The sequence below is a fragment of the Lycorma delicatula genome, chromosome 4 (genome assembly GCF_047948215.1).
Source record: "Lycorma delicatula isolate Av1 chromosome 4, ASM4794821v1, whole genome shotgun sequence".
NCBI classification, from domain to species: Eukaryota; Metazoa; Arthropoda; class Insecta; order Hemiptera; family Fulgoridae; genus Lycorma; species Lycorma delicatula.
In genome coordinates, this window is record NC_134458.1 from 156,183,136 (window position 1) to 156,203,748 (window position 20,613).

At 23.5% G+C, this 20,613-nt stretch overlaps 1 protein-coding gene across 50 annotated transcripts in view; it reads left to right on the top strand.

Moving 5' to 3' along the window:
- Mhc (myosin heavy chain) overlaps positions 1-20,613 on the top strand; it is a 118,995-nt gene that overhangs the window by 34,535 nt on the left and 63,847 nt on the right. For 11 of the 50 annotated variants that reach the window (XR_012756194.1, XR_012756195.1, XM_075364528.1 and 8 more), the window contains exons 10-14: positions 881-984; positions 9,380-9,517; positions 12,041-12,160; positions 12,949-13,098; positions 19,065-19,235. Coding sequence is in view for 48 of the 50 variants with exons in the window: in XM_075364528.1 (XP_075220643.1) it covers positions 881-984; positions 9,380-9,517; positions 12,041-12,160; positions 12,949-13,098; positions 19,065-19,235 (683 nt within the window). In the remaining 2 variants the exon portion in view is untranslated. Of the gene's footprint in view, positions 1-880; positions 985-4,084; positions 4,189-4,762; positions 4,867-6,138; positions 6,243-9,379; positions 9,518-12,040; positions 12,161-12,948; positions 13,099-16,248; positions 16,420-18,517; positions 18,689-19,064; positions 19,236-19,636; positions 19,808-20,613 lie in introns of all 50 variants that reach the window. The other 39 variants (XM_075364520.1, XM_075364517.1, XM_075364504.1 and 36 more) reach the window with 14 other exon arrangements.

Sequence of the window (20,613 nt, forward strand, 5' to 3'; positions counted from 1 at the left end):
CGAATAAATCATTCCGCGTAAAAAAAAAGTTCTAGTAGCAATTTGTTGTAGTTTTTTGTTTAAATATTACATATGTCAAGTGTATAACAATTATATTTAAACAACTAGTTTAGTGATTTTCTTTTGTAATATATTTGTGTATGTGTGTGAATGTTTTTCTTGAATGGTTGATTTTTAAAAAAATATTATTACCCACTGCTGCCTTTATTTCATCATGATCTAGGACTACATGATGTAAACTATTTACTACTATTTGTGAGGCAGTTATGGGGGGTAATATTTATTTTAGTTATATTGATTTTTTTGTAAGTGTATTATCATTGATTTATTATAATCTATAAATAATATTTTAACAAAATGATGGATTAATATTTATATATACAACATTAATGATTGTAGTTTTATACGGATAGAGAAATATTTTAATTGGTACTCTAATAAGAAAATAACCTTTAAAATAAATATGATATTTAAAAATCTAGATTTATTTTTTAAGAGTTGTAAACTTTTGATGTATTAATCATCAGAAAGGGAAAAAACAAAGAATAAAGTTTTTATCTGTAAATAGCTTTATTCTATTACTAGTCTTATTGATGTTTTATAAATTATATGTTGTGAAAAAACTACTGAGAAGGTGCAGATTATGCACTCATTTACAGATTAAAAAAAACCTGTGGTTATTATTTTAAACTCTACTCAAAATTATTATATTATCATACATAAGAGATTATCTTATAATTAATAAGCAAGTCATTTTGTTATAATATTATTAGGTATAAATTATAATAAATATTATTTTTTTTTAAATAATGGGTTTATATGACAGTACCATTATTGTTTTATTACTTGTTTGTATTTATTTATTGATTCACCTCTACAGAAATTTGCCTCCTTTCCAAAAACGTCAACGATTACTACTTCGTATCCCAGGGCAAGACTAGCATCCCTGGTGTTGACGATGGTGAAGAATTCAATATAACTGATGTAAGTTTTACGATCAGTTCAACCCCAAAAAAAAAGAAATTCGCTAAACATACATCTTCTTAAAATTCTTTTTTTCTCATTATTAAAAATATACAAATTTAAGCATTTTAATTACAATTTCGTAATTTTTTCATTCACTCTTTCATTCATAATTATTTCATCTATTATTATTGTTTTTACATCAGTCAAATATTTTTATATACCAATTATTTACATAATGCACGTTGACTCGTTAACATAATTTTTCTCATCTCAATAATGTTTTTTTTTTTTTTGTTTTTTTATACATAACTTTCTATAACACGTAAATAATTTTTTAATTTTTTATTTTATCTTATTGTTTATTTTTGTAAACAATTAATAATTTTTTCTTAAGCTTTTTTATCTGTGGAGATATATTTTTACCTTTTTTTCATAATTATGATTCAATTATCCTAAAGTGAAGAAAAAATATTATACGTAATTAATTAATCATTGTTTTTTTTTTTTTTTTGTAAGAATTCTAATTATCTAACAATTCGTCAAGAGCTGGAAATTTTGATAATCAAATAATAAATTTTTATGTATTATATTTTTTATATTCACATTTCTTAAAAGAACTTTACTATTGAATTTACTAAAAAAAATGATTAAAAATGTTGTATATTATAAAATTATCTGTTGAGATATCTATAATTTTCATTTTCGGATTTAAAAAAAATTTATTAATTTTTTTTTTATAAATATTAAAATGAGCCACAATCGTTTTTTTTTTATTTATTTATTAATATTAATATAAATTTTATTTTATTCTGTAACATTATACGAACACAAAGAAGATTTTTAAAATCACATTTTTAAATAACATGTAATAGATTTTCTAATAGGTCTGCATAAATACATAATAAATTAGAGATTGAAATAGTAACAACTTTTGCTTCAATAAAATTTCCCAAAAAATTAGTTTATCCCGTATTATATATATATATATATATATATATATATATTTGGTTATATTTTCTTCAGTAATTATTAAAAACTATATTTCCATATCCAGACTCTGTAAAGTGTAGATTTATTCCTTACTATTTAAAAAAAAAAAAAATTTTTGCAGTGTTTAACAAAAATGTTTAACCACACCTTTCATCGTGTGTTATAGCTTGTGTTTTGTGTTTTGTTGTTGGTGTTGTTTGTATTTTATTGTATTATTAGTATTTTTGGTACAGAAATCACAATGTTAAGTAATAGGATGGAAGACTACCAGTATGTTTGTCAAGGAAAGACTCGTATACCTGGTGTAAATGACTATGAGGAGTTTCTACTAACCGATGTAAGTAACCGTAAATCTATATTATTTTTAATTTAATTTTCGCTCGATATTTGTTCTGTTATTTAAAATTAATTCTTCTACAGACATTTCATTATAAATTTATAATGGTTCTTTATATTGAATTTTAAAATTTAAAACTTTTAAAAGAATAAAGATAAATTTGAAACTTGAAAATTATGGATCGAGCGAAAATTTGTATAATATAGATTTATTAAAAATGAAAATTTTATAATAATACAATATCTTCAGAAAATCATATGGTCTACAATTATACATATATTTTTAAATCTTAAAATTCAACGCAAACAATTTAAAACAATATTGCTAAAAGCTGCATGGCAAATAAGCGCGCATTATTTATTTCAATGTTATTTTATTATAATTAGTGAAAATGTATAATTTAAATTACTTATTTATTAAATATAAATATATTTTTTTAAATATTAACATTTAATGGTGAACTGCTTAATTATATTTAATGATATAAATATAGGCCTATTTATTTTATTGATAAATAAATTATTATTTACAATGCTTTAAATTTAATTACATTTTTTATTCATTACCGGCCAGCTATGGACCACGAAAAAATAATTATTTATTTTTACTTTTATCCTCTTTATTATTTCCCCAGTGTTCTCTCATACACTTGGAAATTCCTTTTTACTTTCTTCTGAACATTTATGCTGTTTACATAAAAATAAATTCTTTTGGGATTTCTCTACTTGGAAACTTTTAAATTCGTAATTTTCTTTCTGAAGTTGTTTCTTTCAAATTACTAGATGTTTCTTTCTGTCAAGTTGTTTAAGTCTTGTTTTTTTTTTACTGTTGTTTATTAGATATGTTCTAGTTTGTCATCCATAAACCACCTTTATTTTCATTAGTTTTCTTATTTTCAAAAAAGGGTTATGTATTATTTTTATTATTATTATTTAATCGTTATTCATCCATTCCCTGCAGGTAGTCGTAAAAGGTAACTCTTCTTTGTTTAATTTCATCTGTTATTACTTTTGGACAAAAGTTGTACAGACAAAGTTGCTTCTGAGCCATAAAAACGTCTGGTTTTACTACTGCGTTCTAATATCTTAATTTAAATCTTTAGATAAACTTTTTTTGAGCTCTAATTTGAGGATAATACATTTAAATTAGATTACGATGAACATTAATTGTTAATCTATCGGATAATATCACTGTTAACCAATATGTAAAGTTGTAAACGCATTAAATAATTACATTTTACATTAAGAAATCGTATATTATTTTTAAATTATTTATGATTTTTTTATAATAATTTTTTTAAATTATGCTTTTAAATTATTATTGCTTTTGCTATCACAATTTATATTAATTCGAAATGAAATTTTCATAGATTAACAAATTTACGACGGTAGCTATTATAAAATTAAAAAAATACTACTATTTATTTATAAAATTTATTATTTTATAAATAGGCTTATATTTTTTTTACATATATCTTAATATTTAATTGCTTTTTTAATTTAATATTTAAATATTGGCTTAATCATAATTTGTATGTAATATTAACACTTTTAAAATAATAGTTTTTAGTGAAGGCAAGGATAAAAGTAAAATATGTTCTATATATAATAATTAATCAATATTGTCTTTTACAGCTAGATCTATTATTCCACTTTAATCTGTAGTGTTATGGCATATACACTTTTGTAATGTCATAAAAATATTTTTATTAATAATATATATCTTTTGTAATCCTACGCAATTTAATATTTAAAAGGAAGGGAGGTCATTTAATTTTTTTATTTTTCACAGACAAATGTTTACTCAGCGATAATATCTACGATTATCATTTTGTATCCCAGGGTAAAATAACAGTCGCTACTATGGATGACGGTGAAGAATTTGAACTCACTGACGTATGTTGTAATTTAAAAATGTCCCCTTTAATTTTTGCCAAAATTCTCTCTCTTGTCATATTATATTGTCCATCACATTTCTAAATCTTATTAAAATATGACGTTTGTAAATATATTTTATACAAAAGAAATATTCAGTTTTGATCATGTTTTTTTTTTTTTTTTTATTATAAATTATAAAATAAAAATTTGAATAGAAATAATATCAAATTTTACAGATATTATCATCCATTTATACATATTATTTTTGGTGTTCTATGATAAATACATACAAACCTTTTAGACTTCCTCACTTTCTTAATCATCTGTAGACGGATTAATTTTCTTTCCCGTGGGTTGAAGATTTTTACCCAACTCTTTTGTACATATTTTTCATGTTCATTTTTGTATATACACATATATTTTGTTTTAAACGCTATCTGTAATATAATGTTTTTTCACTGATTACTCCCATCGGTTCAACCCTTAACACAAAAATACTGTGTACAAAAAAAAACCCATGTATATCTAAAACGTTTTATTTATGTAAATAATTTTTATTTAACCGGCTCTTCATACTTATATTATTTCACAGACATGTGTTCGCTCAGCAACGATATTTATGATTACTACAACGTATCACAAGGAAAAATCACCATTCCAAATATGGACGACGGCGAAGAATTTCAGTTGACAGATGTAAGATAAAAAACGACGGTGTTCTTTTCTTTTTGGAAAAAACTAAAATACAAAGTTAAAAAAAATACCGTAGATTACAATACGGCCACATATGAACAGCAGGCTGGATTTTATATATTTTATTATTATTTTCATCTATTTCACAAATTGTGTTGCTTTTCCATTTTTTTAAATTATATTAAATAATTACAAAGATAGTTTATTTTATAATTTTTTGTCTGGTTATTACACCATCTTGTAAAATTAGTCTACTGATATTTTAAAATTTTCTCTTATAACGTTGTAATAAAGCTTCTTATTTATAATAAAAATGAAAATGTTTATTTTACTTCCGGTATTGTAATCTCTATTTTAAATTTAACTGTGATTTCTAAATACTTCTAAAAATAATAATTATTATATCGTTGTAGCTTATAAATACATTTAAAAATTAAAAAGAAATTTATGGAAATTTTTTATATCGTTATTCTTTGAATTTTTATGAAACTATTGATAGAAATGAATATTCACGTATAAATGAAATGGAAAAGATTTTATGAGACAACAATACAATTTGCGATATAATTTTCTTTAAAAGAAAAGAATGTTATTATACTGAAAACATTTTTTTTTCAGATTTCAAATATTTATTTAAGTATTTAGCGTTTTAGTAGATTTTTTTATATAGTGTAAACAAGGAACTTTGCCGTGACAACACACATGAGACATGTTGGATATTTCATTTTTATTCTGCTTATTTTAAATATTATAGATTTTATAAAATGCTATTAATAAATTATAGTCTATATTAGAAAGAAATTAATTTATTCATTCTGTTTTTAAATTAGGGGCATGGTCATATACAGTAAGGGGCGTAGTCATTTATAATGTATGTATAACCACTCCCCTATTTACTGTGTTTTGATCACGCCCTTTGGATGATTTCATCATATTACCTCTACTTTCACTTAATTATTGTGATATTAATTTTTTTATCTTTTATATATATAAAATTATATATTTAATATTTTACTTTTTGTTGATCTATTTATTTTTTTATTGAATTAAAAGTACCTTTTTAAACTACTTTTAATAATATTTTTTTCTTTTCTAATGTAGACAATAATAATTTGTGTGGGTATAAATTTTACTAACAAATTAATTATTTATATCTGCTATTTTTCTTTTATTTCTTCCTATGCTGTCTTCTCATTGACTGATTTCTCTTTGTTGATGTCATTTTTTGAATCTACTCTTCATAAATCATCAATTTTTTGATTACTTCAATTATAGCTGTCTGTTTGTTGTCGGACAATATTTACGATTACTACAACGTATCACAGGGAAAAGTTACTATTCCAAATATGGATGACGGAGAAGAATTTGCATTAACAGATGTAAGATAAAATATTAATACAAATTATAATAATGCAATAATGCCACTTTCCTCCGTATTTAATTATTGCATCTTAATCCAATTGTAATGGAACAAAAAGTTTTTTTTTTATTCCTCTAGATTTTGGATCCCACTACTGAAGTATGTTTTGTAATCGGTTTGTTATTAATTTTTGTTTTTATTTCCCATAGATTAATTTGTTACTTAATGGTAGTATATTTTATCTGGTATTCCTTTTAATATTTTTCTGCTTCCTATCAGTTTTTATTTTTATCTTTTTTTTTACCTCATTGTGTATTACTTATGGTAACATTATCTCCCTTATTCCAAGCATGTTTATTATATTTATCCCATGTTTGATAATGATTTTTTAATATTACTTTTGAAAAGTATTTGTGTCATGTCTTTTGTAAGATTATTTTGTGTCTCAATAGACTGTTAATACATCAATTTATCTATTTGATAATTGGTCTTCTCCAGATTTTGAATGGCCATTGGTACGTAATGTAAACTTTTCGTTTTATTGGCCAGTGTATAATAAAATTTAATTAATATTCGGTTTATAGCACAGAATTAAATGAATTGAGGAAAGAGATATTCAGTATTAGACTGAGGTTTTTATTAATGAAACCTGAAAGAGTAGACTTTTTCATTTAAGTCTTTTTAATCAGTATAGATTTAAAAATCATTTAACTTTAAAATTTTTACCTTTCAATTTTATCTTTCTTAATATTTCAAACGTTAATTTTTTTCTCTATTATTTTTTAATATAATTTCTGTAAACTGAACTATGTTATATATCGCTTACTAAATGCTTTATTGCTAATTTGCTGTTAAGGTAACCGTAATAGCATAATTTATATAATTTTACGATAGACTAATGTAAATTTTAAATTTATATTTTAATATTATGTATAAATGTACATAACATATGTACATAAATGTACATATTATGTATAAATGTACATATATATATATTTTTATAATATGTATGAATTTTCGTCTTAGATTTTTTTCTTTTTGCCCTACCCTCGAATATACCTTCTGGTGTTATTATTTTAAAACACATTATTTGCTTTTTGATTAAGGTAAGTGATTTTTATTTTATTTTTCCCTTAGTTTTTTTGTCTTTCTGTTTTGTTGCATTCATTGATTTTTGTATTATTGTTGTATTTATTTATGTATTTTATTATGTATTTAATCACTTTTTTTTGCTTTTTTATTCTTTACAGTCATTTTTTAAAGATATTAGTTTTTTTTCTTTACTAAAAAATATATATTCTTTGTAAGTTTTTTCAATTATTTATTTATTTTTACTTTAGTACTTTTTTATTATATTTTATTACATCGTAAAATTTTTATGTAGTAACAGAATCAAGTGGAATATATTATGAATAAAGAAGTTTAATATTTTTTTTTTTTAATATTTATTGAATTTTTTGGTTTTTTCTAGATTTTTATTTTATTAATTTTTATTATATAATTTTTAAATTTTTATATGTAATTATTTTTATTATTTAAAAACAAAATACTTGATTTGTTATTATTTTCTGATTTTACCTTGTATTTTTATACAAGAACTTTATAACTAGATTAGTATAACTTATTGAAGATGTTCGTTAAACTTAAATAATTATAAAAATATATTACCTATCTGTAGAAAACTTCAGAATTTCTGTTATAATTTAATAAAATATTTAGTCTTTAGTCATTTTTGACTTTTATTATATTTTATTTTATGAAAATTATGAAAGTAACATTATAACATTTTATTTACATTTATTAATATTAATAAATCCTTCTTATTAATATTTATATATCTATTAAGATGTACAGATACGAACACATACAGTTCTTTTTGCGTAGAATAAGTTATATTCACTATTTACAAATTTTTTATATGCAAAACAGATTGGTAACTGTTTCTTTGTAGATGAATTATGGAGTCTATTATGTTTTAATAACGCTGACATCAACTAAAAAAGGATTTTGTAAAACTCCTCCTACAACGGGAGAAAAAGGAGAGGAAAATCTTTTTAATGAAAAATCTGTATCTCTAGAAGCTAATGTGTTACGGTTGTGAAAATTGGTATTCTGACTCTTCTTTAAAAACTAGTTGACACTTTTTTTTTATTTTTCAAAAATCCAATTTGTAGGATGGCACGGGGGGGTAGAGTTTTTCATGATACTGTTTGATTACAGTAATGAAAATTGATATTTAGGTTTTTCTTTGAAAAGAAAATGGCACATTTTTTACCATTTTTTACCAGACTTTTTTATGAAAATTCTAAATCTCAACAATATGTAATGAATAATAATTGTACCCTAGAATACAACATGGGTTTCTCTTTCTCCATCGTTTTTTCGTTCAAATTCGATGTATAATATTGTTACTTTGTCCTTCAACTTATTATTACATTCACTTAAGTTTTAGTTTATTAGTTGCTCGACGAATTCAAAAATTTGCGATAAAAGATAATTTGTAATAAATTTAATTTTGTACAAATGTTTAAAATATTTTTGTTTTAACTTATTAAATCGATATCACATGATTTGTATAATCTATTAAATTAAACTTCTTCATCTAATATAAAAAGTATTATTATTATTATGCTTGATTAATTAGTTAATTATTAATAATCATGTCCGCGAGCGTTGGTAAAAAGAAAAGAGATGGTGATAAAATAATATTGTTTGGCAAGACCAAAATTCTCTCCAAAGTAAATCGACTAATTTGTCAATATGCCCATTAAAACATCAAATTTTAAATTATGATAGAATTTTAACAAAATTTTGGTTTCTTTTGAATACTTATTCTAGTTAAAAATTCAAAATCCCACCAAGGGAAGTCGTAGGTAACAGGCAATATAATATATACAATCCTTTTTTTAACACAATTAAATTTATTTATTATATTAAAATTATTTTTTTTTTCTTTTTTTTTATTAAAAAATCAGTATGTAATATAAAAGAATAAATATATTTTTGCTTCATTATAGCTTTTTATAGATTAAAGAAATTATTGTTTATTATTTAACATTTTTACATGTAATGTTTCAGTAATATTAAATTATATTTTAAATAAATAACTGCTAATTGATTATTTAAATTTAAACTTATTTTTTAATATAATTACAGCAAGCCTTCGACGTCTTGGGTTTCACCCAGCAAGAAAAAGATGACATTTACAAAATTACTGCTGCTGTAATGCACATGGGTGGAATGAAATTCAAGCAAAGAGGTCGTGAAGAACAGGCTGAAGCTGATGGTACTGAGGTATGAATAATATTTTTTATACATTAAAAAGATAGTAATTTTAATATATTTTTTTTTTTAACTTAAAAATCATATAATACTGAGTACAATTACATCATCTGACTATGTCACTTAATATAATTTCATCTGAATAACTTTCATTGCCTTTATTCTCCGCTTAGCCATTTCCTTATTATTGCTATTTTACTATTAGAAACTAAATTTCAGTAAAAAAAATCTAATATTTATTTTAAATTATAATTCTTCTGTTTAATAAAGAATTTGACCTCTTAATCTGTTCTAAATTCTCTCACGTGGATTATCTTCTTTCTTTCTTTCTCTTGGAATATATTTTAATAATTGTTTTGTCAATATTTCATTTTCTTCCCCATAACAGAGAAAATAGTAAAATGTCCACACAAATTTCCTAAATTCTAATTTAATGATTCATCGATCCACATTATCGATAACTGTTTTTATAAATAACGGCATTTCGATCATCTAAAACGGAATTCTTTCCTTTCTTACCTAAAAGGTATTTTAAAATTATTGAAATTTATATTAGAATGTTTATTAACAAAGTTTACCTAAAGAGAAAAATTCTTTGTTTAAATATTTACACTAGATTTAATATTTAAATTCCCTTTTTCATGATCTGTCTTTAAATTATATTCGGGTCTGCTATTAACATCTAATAAACTGTTCATCAATATTGATACACATCAATAATATATTAAAATATTTTATTCTTCCTATTTTAATAATTTGAAAAATCATTTTTTTTTTAATCCAAAAAATCGTCGTCAATCTATTACCCGCCTGACATATTCAAATTCATTAAAATACCTACTGTTCAAATATTGAATTTTACAAAAAATATAGATTTATTTTACTTCAAATTATAATTATAGCTGTAGCTTGATTTTAAATGTTATAATAGTTTTATTTATGCCGTAATTTTTATTGTAATTGTAAATTTGTATTTTACAAAAATTACATCTGTACAGTGTAATAATTCCAGAACAAAGGATTATTGAATTATGTTCTTATTCCTGATATATAAGAGAAAAGTGTAACATCGAATTTGTGCTATTTTTCTGTTAATTGCAAAGTTTATATCTTAATCTAATAAAATTGTTTATTATACTTATTTGTGCCGATCTCCATGGTGGAGTGGTCGTAGCATCTTTGATTTTTATCCAAAGGTTCTGGGTTTCACTTCCCGGTCAAGCATGGCATTTTTTCACACGTTACAAAAAAAAATTCGTTATCGTACATCGGCAGCTGTTTTAGGAGGTTAAAAAAGAAAAAACGAGTCAGATTCTTTATCAAACAAAAGAATTATAATTTTAAATAAATATTAGATATAGAGGAGTTTAATTGCTGTTAAGCTTCCTTTCTTACAAGCCAATCATAGACGTTCATCACATCTAATCATTGTTCCGACGGAACAGATTGTAGATATTTAACCGATTCAAAAAAGAAAAAAAGAAAAGGAAAGTTATTTGTATTCAAATATTTTTCAATTATTCCACTCAGTTGTAATAGATTTTTTAAGTAAAATTTTGAAGTAAAAGATAAAAGATAATTTTTTAAGTAAAAGATAATCAGTTGTGGGAATGAATGTAGCCACAATATCCCCTTCATCAAAGTTAACATTTTGTTTCAACTTTAAATTGTTAATTTTGTTTATTAATTTGAAAGATTAGCTGTTGTAGTTCGGATTAAAAGAATTTATTTTTCTTTTTTCAAAATTTTTAATTTTTCAATCAAGTATATTTACCGATTGATAAACAAAAGATTAATAAATCAATAATTTTTTTATAATTCATTTATTATTCTCTGTTTTTATTTGTATAATTATTTAAAATATAAATTCGTATTTGTTTTATCCATTGTCTATTCAATGCAGATATTTATCTTAAATTAATTCAAGTCCAGTGTAGACGTTGAATATGCTAGTAACATGTAATTTTTTTTGACTGACGGTTTTTACAGATCGATTTGAATGAATTCGTATATTAAATACTATATACAAGTACATACTACTGTATATAGATTATATTAGTTAATATTCCTCAAATTAGTTATAAAGTTGATTACCGATCTCCGTGGTGGAATAATACCGTCTCGGCCATTCTTCCGGAGGTCCCGGGTTAGAATCCCGGTCAGGCTCACCAATTTTCTCACGTTACAAAATTTCAATTTTTATATTTCCACGCACAACTTTCTTGTTTATGTGTTGAATTAATTCTACTGAATAAGTAAATATCCTAAGTTTAATTATCAACCCGCTTCATTTTATCAAAATTGTTTGCTTCCTTTTTCTCGATATTATTAAAAGATATTTATTATTTTCTTTACCAAAAAAGAAATGTGTAATTGATATCTTAATCGATTCCTATATTTTACTTATTCACTACATTCTAGATTCATTGTTTATTTATTCATTTATTTTGTTTAATGAATTATATATATATTACACTTATCTTCATTAAAAATGAATTTTATATATATATATATTTTTTTAATTCTTTTCTTCAGGAAGGTGAACGTGTTGCCAAGTTGTTGGGTGTTGACTGCGCTGATTTGTACAAGAACTTGTTGAAACCAAGAATCAAAGTCGGTAACGAATTCGTCACCCAAGGTCGTAACAAGGACCAGGTAAATAATTCATTTTTTTTATCTTCTTCCTCGAAAAAAAATCTTTTTTTTTTTTAATTTGTAGAAATATAAAAATATTTAAATTAGTAAATTAATGATAACTTAATAAATTTATATATCTTTTTATGATTTTCAAAAATCTTTAAAAAAATGAAGTTGTATGGAAAGATCAAACAATAATAATAGAGTTTGACAAATAATTGTTAGATGTTAGAGTGATGATATTTTTTATATAATTATACTTTTTTGGGGGGAGGGTTTATAATGGCATTAGCTAGTAGCCATATTGAACTTCAGTGTGATTGGAAGATCACAGACGTAGGAAACATTGTTAATCAAGATATCAGTAATTATGCTTCTGAAAAAAGAAGGATAATTATTATTTATTTCAACCAATTTTACTATCTCAAGATTATGTTAATAGTTCCTATCAATATAGGAACTAAAGCATGTTTTATATAGAACCCAGGACTTCGATGAGTCCAGGGCCCAGGGCTCTTATTATTGTTCACTTTAATGATCTTTTCATTGTAAATATTGTGGTAGTAAAAGTCTACAAATTACTGGCATCACGATAATGATCGGTTTAAAGATCAAAACCATTTAATTTAAAATATTTTCATCTATAGAAATGTATTATACAAAAATAATTTTTATATTGTTTAATTAATTGTAAATTTGAAAATCGATAATTTCATCTTTCAGTATAAAAAATATTAATCGTTTAGTTTACTAATGTGTATACGTTTTATAAATAATGTATATATATATATTAATTAATTTTTCAGGTCGCCTACTCTGTTGGTGCCTTGTCAAAGGGTATGTTTGACAGATTGTTTAAATTCTTGGTAAAGAAATGTAACGAAACTTTGGACACAAAACAAAAGAGACAGCATTTCATTGGTGTACTGGATATTGCCGGTTTTGAAATTTTCGACGTGAGTATATTAAAAAAAAAAATACAAAAATAATAAATAGAAAATAAAAAGATAAAGATAAATAACTTATTAAATTCATAACTTAAGATAAATCTCATGTATTTTGATTCATATTAATTCTAAAAATTAAAAATTAGTTTAATTTACTTATCTAAAACAGATATAATAGTTAAATTTCTTAATTATACTTTTTATACTATGAACTAAAAATTTATAAAATTATTTTTAATTCAAGAGCAGCAATTTTGAAATCTTTATAGATCAGTTACTTAATTTTAACGTATATGATACAGGTGTTCATTTATTATATCATATTTATATGTATACGTACTTATCAAAGAGGTGCTTCACTCGTAAATATATTTGATTATTAAACAAAATTTCTTTTAAAATGCTCTTCCTCTTATCTTGGAAAGGTTGACATTTGAAAGTAAAAGATAATTTACTAGCCAACCTCCTTTTTTATTGGGTGAGGAGAAATTCATTCATTTACTCGCTTTTCTTATATATGTGATTTATTATAATTTCATTATTTATAATCATAATAAATTTATATTTTTTTATAATTGTCATTAATAAATTTATTTACAATTACCATCTATTTATTTATTATTTTTTTATATAATGTTCTTTCTTTAAATGAGATTTAACTTATGTGGTGAATAAATATGTTTCATTCGGAATTACAGTTATTACAGATTAAAAAAAATGAATAAGATATTTTATTTTCTGATAAAGAAGTAATGAAAATTCTTAATTGAAAAATGAGATTTATATAAAAATTTCAAGTGTAATGATTTAAGAAACAAGTTTATTGTTAAATAGTTATATTTTATTAAATCTTTCTTACTAAATTATATTTGATAAATTAAAATAATAATCGATTTATTTGATATTTATTTTAAAGAACGTATTAGTACGTCTTTCTGGTGCATCATAATTAACTTCTTTCTCAATCGATTTTTCAGTTTTATTTTTTGTCTTAATATTATCCTTTATTCTTAGATTAAATCAATAATGATCCTAATTTTTTTTTTTTTTTTTTTTGAGGGGGGAAGTGTGACAATAAATATCTGAAATTTATTTTCAAAAAAGATTGTTTTTTAGAAAAACATATTAAAAATAAAATTATGGATATCATATTAGTGTTATTTTATTCTAATCGATTAAAATATTAAAGGAATTTTAGCAAGATATGTTCTCTTTTTTAAAATATCTTATGACATTTTTTTTTTCTTAAAAATAAAATAATAAATATTACCCTATTTATTAAAAAAAAAATTATTTTTGTAATTATTTTATATTCTTGTGAGTAAATGTTTGAATGTTTTTGTGTGAGTGTATGTGTGTGTGTGTGTGTGTGTGTGTATGTGTTTGTGTTGAAATGGGGTAATTTATTTTTTTATTATATTAAATTTTTATTACAGGAGACGAGATGGATTTTTTATAATAATAAATGTTTAGTCAATTACTCTTTATGATTATTTCATCTACGTAATTATACATACTAAGAGACTACCTGTGTAACAAATCTTCTCTTCTTTTTATCAAATATTTATATGCTTTATGTTTTGTCTATGCATTGTCCGTCCGAGTTTTCTTTTAACTTTTTTTTTTCATTTCAATGTTTAACATTTATTTTTCACATAATTACTTAGCCAATAGTAATTCTAGTAGTTTCCATCACTTAATCGTAGAAAACTTAGTTTTCAAACTGATTTCGAATCTAAGTAGATCCTTTCTCCATAATAATGTAAACTTTACCTAAAACTAAATTATATTTCGTAAATTTTTAATCACTTTTTCATGTAGCATTATATTAGATTTATGGATTTAAAAAAGTCAGTTATTTCAACAGGCGTATTACATTATTTCGATGAATTTTTGTACATAATTTACATATATGATCGTTTCAAAACTTTCAGTAAATTAGACTTAAAATTATATTAGAGGGTTTAACTGGCCTAATTGATAAAAATCAAGTAATTCATCACTGACCACCCTCATATTTGTGATTAAATTGTCCTAATATAAGTGAATAGAATAGAATAGGTAGCGTAACTGGGATAAAGCATACTTAAAGAAAATTAATTACCAATTAGCTTGGCCAGTGTAATAAATATTTGTACACTGAAATTATTTCTATTACACAACAGATATAATTTTGGATAATGACAAACGAAACCGGTAAATAATTCATAACTTATAATAGATATTTACTTTTTTAACTGATAATATACCGGGTTTATCCTGTACTCGGTATTATATAATTTAATTGAATGAAGAATTTACATACTCTTAAATTTGTTTAAGAAAAAAAATACTGGTAAAATTTCTTTGGAATTAAGTATTTTTTGAATCGTAATGGTTCAAATATTAATACGATTCACTAAATGATTATCGATTCACTTCCAGGAAAATAAAATTTCTTTTTATATCATTTTATTAATAAAAGAGATTAATATAATTAACATTTTTATACAATTTTTTGTTCCGATAAAATTCATGTAACATTAAACAGTGTGTGAAGAGCTGGTCTGAAGATGTGACTCGATAAATTTTTGAGTTGCTAATGGCCATAATTTTGAAATTTTGTTTGACTCATTTCAATACTGATTACCGGATATATTAATCTTGACAATTTTTGTTTAAAAAAAATAATAAATAAAATAGATTTTGCTATGTTTTTTCAACATTCGTTATATTAAAAATGTTGCACTTCCAGCGTATTATCTGCTTAAAGTGACGGATCAACCAATAATAATAATAATAATTTACTCTCTTTCCCTATTCCTACATCCCTTTACATCTCCTATTGGTAACAAGATTGACGATCGTTTGCTGTTGATTTATTAGAGGCGTGGCAAATAGTCGGCCGAGATATAACTCAAATACATCTCTGATAACTCAGTACTAAATTTTTAATTTTTGTTTATATGTATATAAATATTATACATATATTTATTTACATATATATATATGTAATAAATAATATTTTTTGTCTTTATATAATATCACTTAATTTCAGCTAATTTTTTATTTTATTTATTTTTATAATTTTTTTGTTACTAACATTTTCTTCTATTTCATCATCATAATCATCAACATTATTCAAATCATCAAAATGATTTTCATCTAATTCACTAACAGTTTAATGGATTTGAACAATTGTGTATCAACTTTACAAATGAGAAATTGCAACAATTTTTCAACCATCACATGTTTGTACTTGAACAAGAAGAATATAAAAGAGAAGGAATCGTTTGGAGCTTTATTGATTTTGGAATGGATCTTCTCGCCTGTATTGATCTTATTGAGAAGGTATTTTCATTGACAAAAAAAAATTTGTAAAAACCCTGAAAGATAAAAGATGTGTATCAGCACGAATCGTTTTTTTTTTTTTTTCTTTAATTAGAAATCCGAATCATGATCTTTTTTTAGTCAGTTTATTCTTTACAGAAATTTATTTAGTTAATTGATATACATTTTTTATATTAGAAGTGTCGGGTTCAATTCCCCATCTTATATTTAATTTTTTTTAAATAAATCATTCTTATTAGTTCCAATTTTACAATTTTTCTTTGTTGATTTTCGTTTACTTTCTAATATGTAAAATATAGTATCGGGGAAGAAATATGTGGGCCCTTGTTATTTCTATTTTAGTATTTTTTAATTTATTAATGTTATATTTTATTTAATTTTGTATAATCATCTAAAAGTAATTTTAATTTTAATGGAACAAAAACTATTTTACCAGTTTTTTTAAACAGATCATTTTCGGATTTTATGGAATGTATGTCTAAATTTTTTCGTAGATTTTTGTATAGATAAGAAGTTCATTTAAATCCGAATAACAGTAAGTAAATTCGTGAACGGACACAAATATTTTGGATCTTCAAATGCATTATTATTATTGTTGTACATATATTGATAATGCATAAAGGTATAGTTCTTACATTATTTTTGCTTTATGTGTTTGTTATTTGCTACTAACAAATACACACCTAGTCATGTTCTCTCATATGTATGTAATTCTGTTAATAACTTTACTTCTGTTTCTCTTATTTTCTTTCGCTTTCTATTTTCCTTTCTTTATCAATTTCCATTATATGTATGTAATACTATCTATTTGTATTATTTATATGATTTTTTCTTATTTTTGTCTATCTTGTCTCCAGGTATATGTAAATAATTCTTTTTCATATTTACTGCCTTCCAATAGACTGTAAATAATATTTTTTTGACACTGTCGGTTAATCAGTAACTTAAATTATTTATGTCTAAATCAAAGTTCGTTCCCCACAAAGGATCATGAAAAATTTTAATAAAATAAAATTCAAACCATTTTCTATTTCCATTTCCATTTTGGCTTGTAAATCATTAAGAGCTGTACATACTTTATGAAAATTTATTATAACATTATTTAATATCAGTTTCAAAAATACAATTTTTTAATGTAGAAAATTTATTGATATTAAATAAAATATTTTTCATTATTGGAAGACAGCAAATATCTAAATTATATTTTGTTACTGTAAATAGTTTATTATACTTTTACACTTATTTTTTATTCTGTATATTTTGTTATTTATTTCTTTTTTATTTTATAAAGTCCTTTCCTTTCCATTGTTACCAGATTTTCAATTTTTAATATCTTTTCCGATGGAAAATCACTCTGTCTTTTATACTGAAAAAAAAAACATATTGAAGGATTACCGGATAATTTTTATTGTAAAAGTATTACATTATCATAATTTAATTTAATTTTTAAAATGTACCTTATTGCTTTGTTAACTTTTAAATGATTTTTTTTCTTCTTGGAAAGTTTACTTATTTACTTAGGTTATTTTCATTTAAACTATTACAGTAAAAATGTATTTTTTTAAGACTTTTACAAATATAATTCTTTACATCAATTCTTGTGTTATAGGAATTTATTTTTGCTTGATTACATGAATTTAATCTTGGATAGATGAAATTTTTTCCATTTATGGTCATTTATTCAAAAAAAAATTAAAATTTATTGAATGTGTTCCTTGAATAAAATTGTATAAGGATTCATTTAGAGTATCAGAATCGTCTTTTCCTCTAAGAGTTTTTGGTATTATCTGGAAATAATTCATTTATCTTTGGATATATTTTATTATTTCCTATGTCATGTCATTAAGTCTTCAGGCTTTAGACGTGAGCAAATCATTGTACTCCATAGTTTTTTCCAAAGATATAGATTATCATGTAGATATTTTATTGAGAAGTAAATAACATTTTTTAATTGTGTAAACTGAATTATAAAAAAAAGAGACAGATTGGTTCAAATTCCTTTAAGAATTTCCTTATCGAATCAATTTCAGAATCTACTTGGTTTTTTGTATATTCTTTACCAGTAATTTAAAAAAATGTATATATAAAATCTTTATAGTACAATGGGTTTGAACAACTCTGCATCAATTTCACAAATGAAAAATTGCAACAATTCTTCAACCATCACATGTTTGTACTTGAGCAAGAAGAGTATAAGAAAGAAGGAATTAATTGGGCTTTCATTGATTTTGGAATGGATCTTCTAGCCTGTATTGAATTGATCGAAAAGGTAAAAGAACAGAGAAAATCTTCAGTATTGATTCCAGCGGGACTGGACAATTTAATGGAGCAAGATTTGACATAGCTCTGTTATATTTGTATTAAATTATGTTTTCCCTCTATGTTCTCGTCTTAAAACGAACAAAAATAAACAAGAAATGGTACCATATAAGTGTTGAATAATATGTCGTATAAAAAATGTACATGAGACATAATTACTAATTGTGTTAACCATTTTTACCTTGAACATCATATGTAACTGATACCGTTCCTTTATCCATAAATTGCAAACACTACTGGTCACGTGCTGTTTGTTCTGTAGAAGTAGCTGTAGTTTTTGGTTTTTTTTGTTATGTGTGCTATTTGTGTTATGATTTATAAAACAGTTTAATGGTTTCGAGCAACTTTGCATCAATTTTACCAATGAAAAACTTCAACAATTCTTCAACCATCACATGTTCGTTCTTGAACAAGAAGAATATACTAGAGAAGGAATCGAGTGGGCTTTCATCGATTTTGGAATGGATTTAGCCGCCTGCATTGAATTGATCGAGAAGGTAAAACAGAAACAGGATCGTCAAATTGATCAAAGTTGTCTTGTCTTAATAAGGGTTCCGCAGGGTGCAACTGTTGTACCTAAACTTTTTTTTTTTAACTTATATTTAATATTACTTCTGGTCATGCATTTCCCTTTCTGATGATATGTTGTTATGGTTTTATTTTATTGTTTTTAAATATCTTTTTTTATTTTTTTAAAACTCTGGTCGATAGTTATACTTTTTGACATAAACTATCGATAAACTATTTTTGACTTAAACAGAGTAATGTTTTCTTAATTAATTTTTTTTATCATGCATTTTGTTTATCGTACCTTTAAAAGTTGAGAATGAGACCCTTCAATCCTTGTGTTATGTGTGTTGAGATCTGTTTGTCTGTTTGTCATGCTTAAATACACCAGTTCAATGGATTCGAGCAACTTTGCATCAACTTCACCAACGAGAAGTTACAACAGTTCTTCAACCATCACATGTTTGTACTCGAACAAGAAGAGTATCAAAGAGAAGGCATCGAATGGACATTTATTGACTTCGGCATGGATCTCCAGGCTTGCATTGAGCTTATTGAAAAGGTTGGGAGACCAAATGAAACATGGTTACTCCCTTGTTTTACTAACATTAACCGTTAATAGTTTAATATTTTACGTAAATTACATTTTATTAGAATATGCAAAATAATAATCAATAAGTATGGTTAAATAAATTCACATGATACAATTAATCTTTGATTTGTTCTCATCAATTATGTATACTGACTTATTATCTATAAATATGTGACATCGATACGTTATTTAACCAAATAAATGTCTCGGAGAGTAAATTTTCTGATTGGCGCTCCGTAATTAGAAGTAATTATTCTTTAAATAAACTTTTCATCGAGTTAAGATATTTTAATAATGATGGAATATATTTTAATCGTGTGAATTCTATTTTACAATACTTTTTTTAAATACACTTAATTTTAACACACACACGTGTCATTTAAACATGCACATTGTAGTTTTGACACATTTTATTTTTGTTTGCTATGTTTCCTGTTGTACATAATTAAGCTTGTTTAGTTTTGCTTTGCGTTGATAAAAATTCAGTTACCAACATACTTACGAAAAATTCAGGTATTGTAACTGCTTATAATGCTTATAATATAATTATATTTTTTTTTACATAATTATATCTATTTTATTATAATTTGTTTGTATATAAATATTACTGAATTTATTTAATTGCTTAAATAGTTGCTTAGCTTTCATTTTTAAATTAATTTTTTAGTCAGGAATAATGTATAACGAAGCAAATTATTTACGCATTTAATTTTAATTATTATTTTCATTATAATAATAGTATAAAATAATGAAATACAGTAATTTATTAATTTACT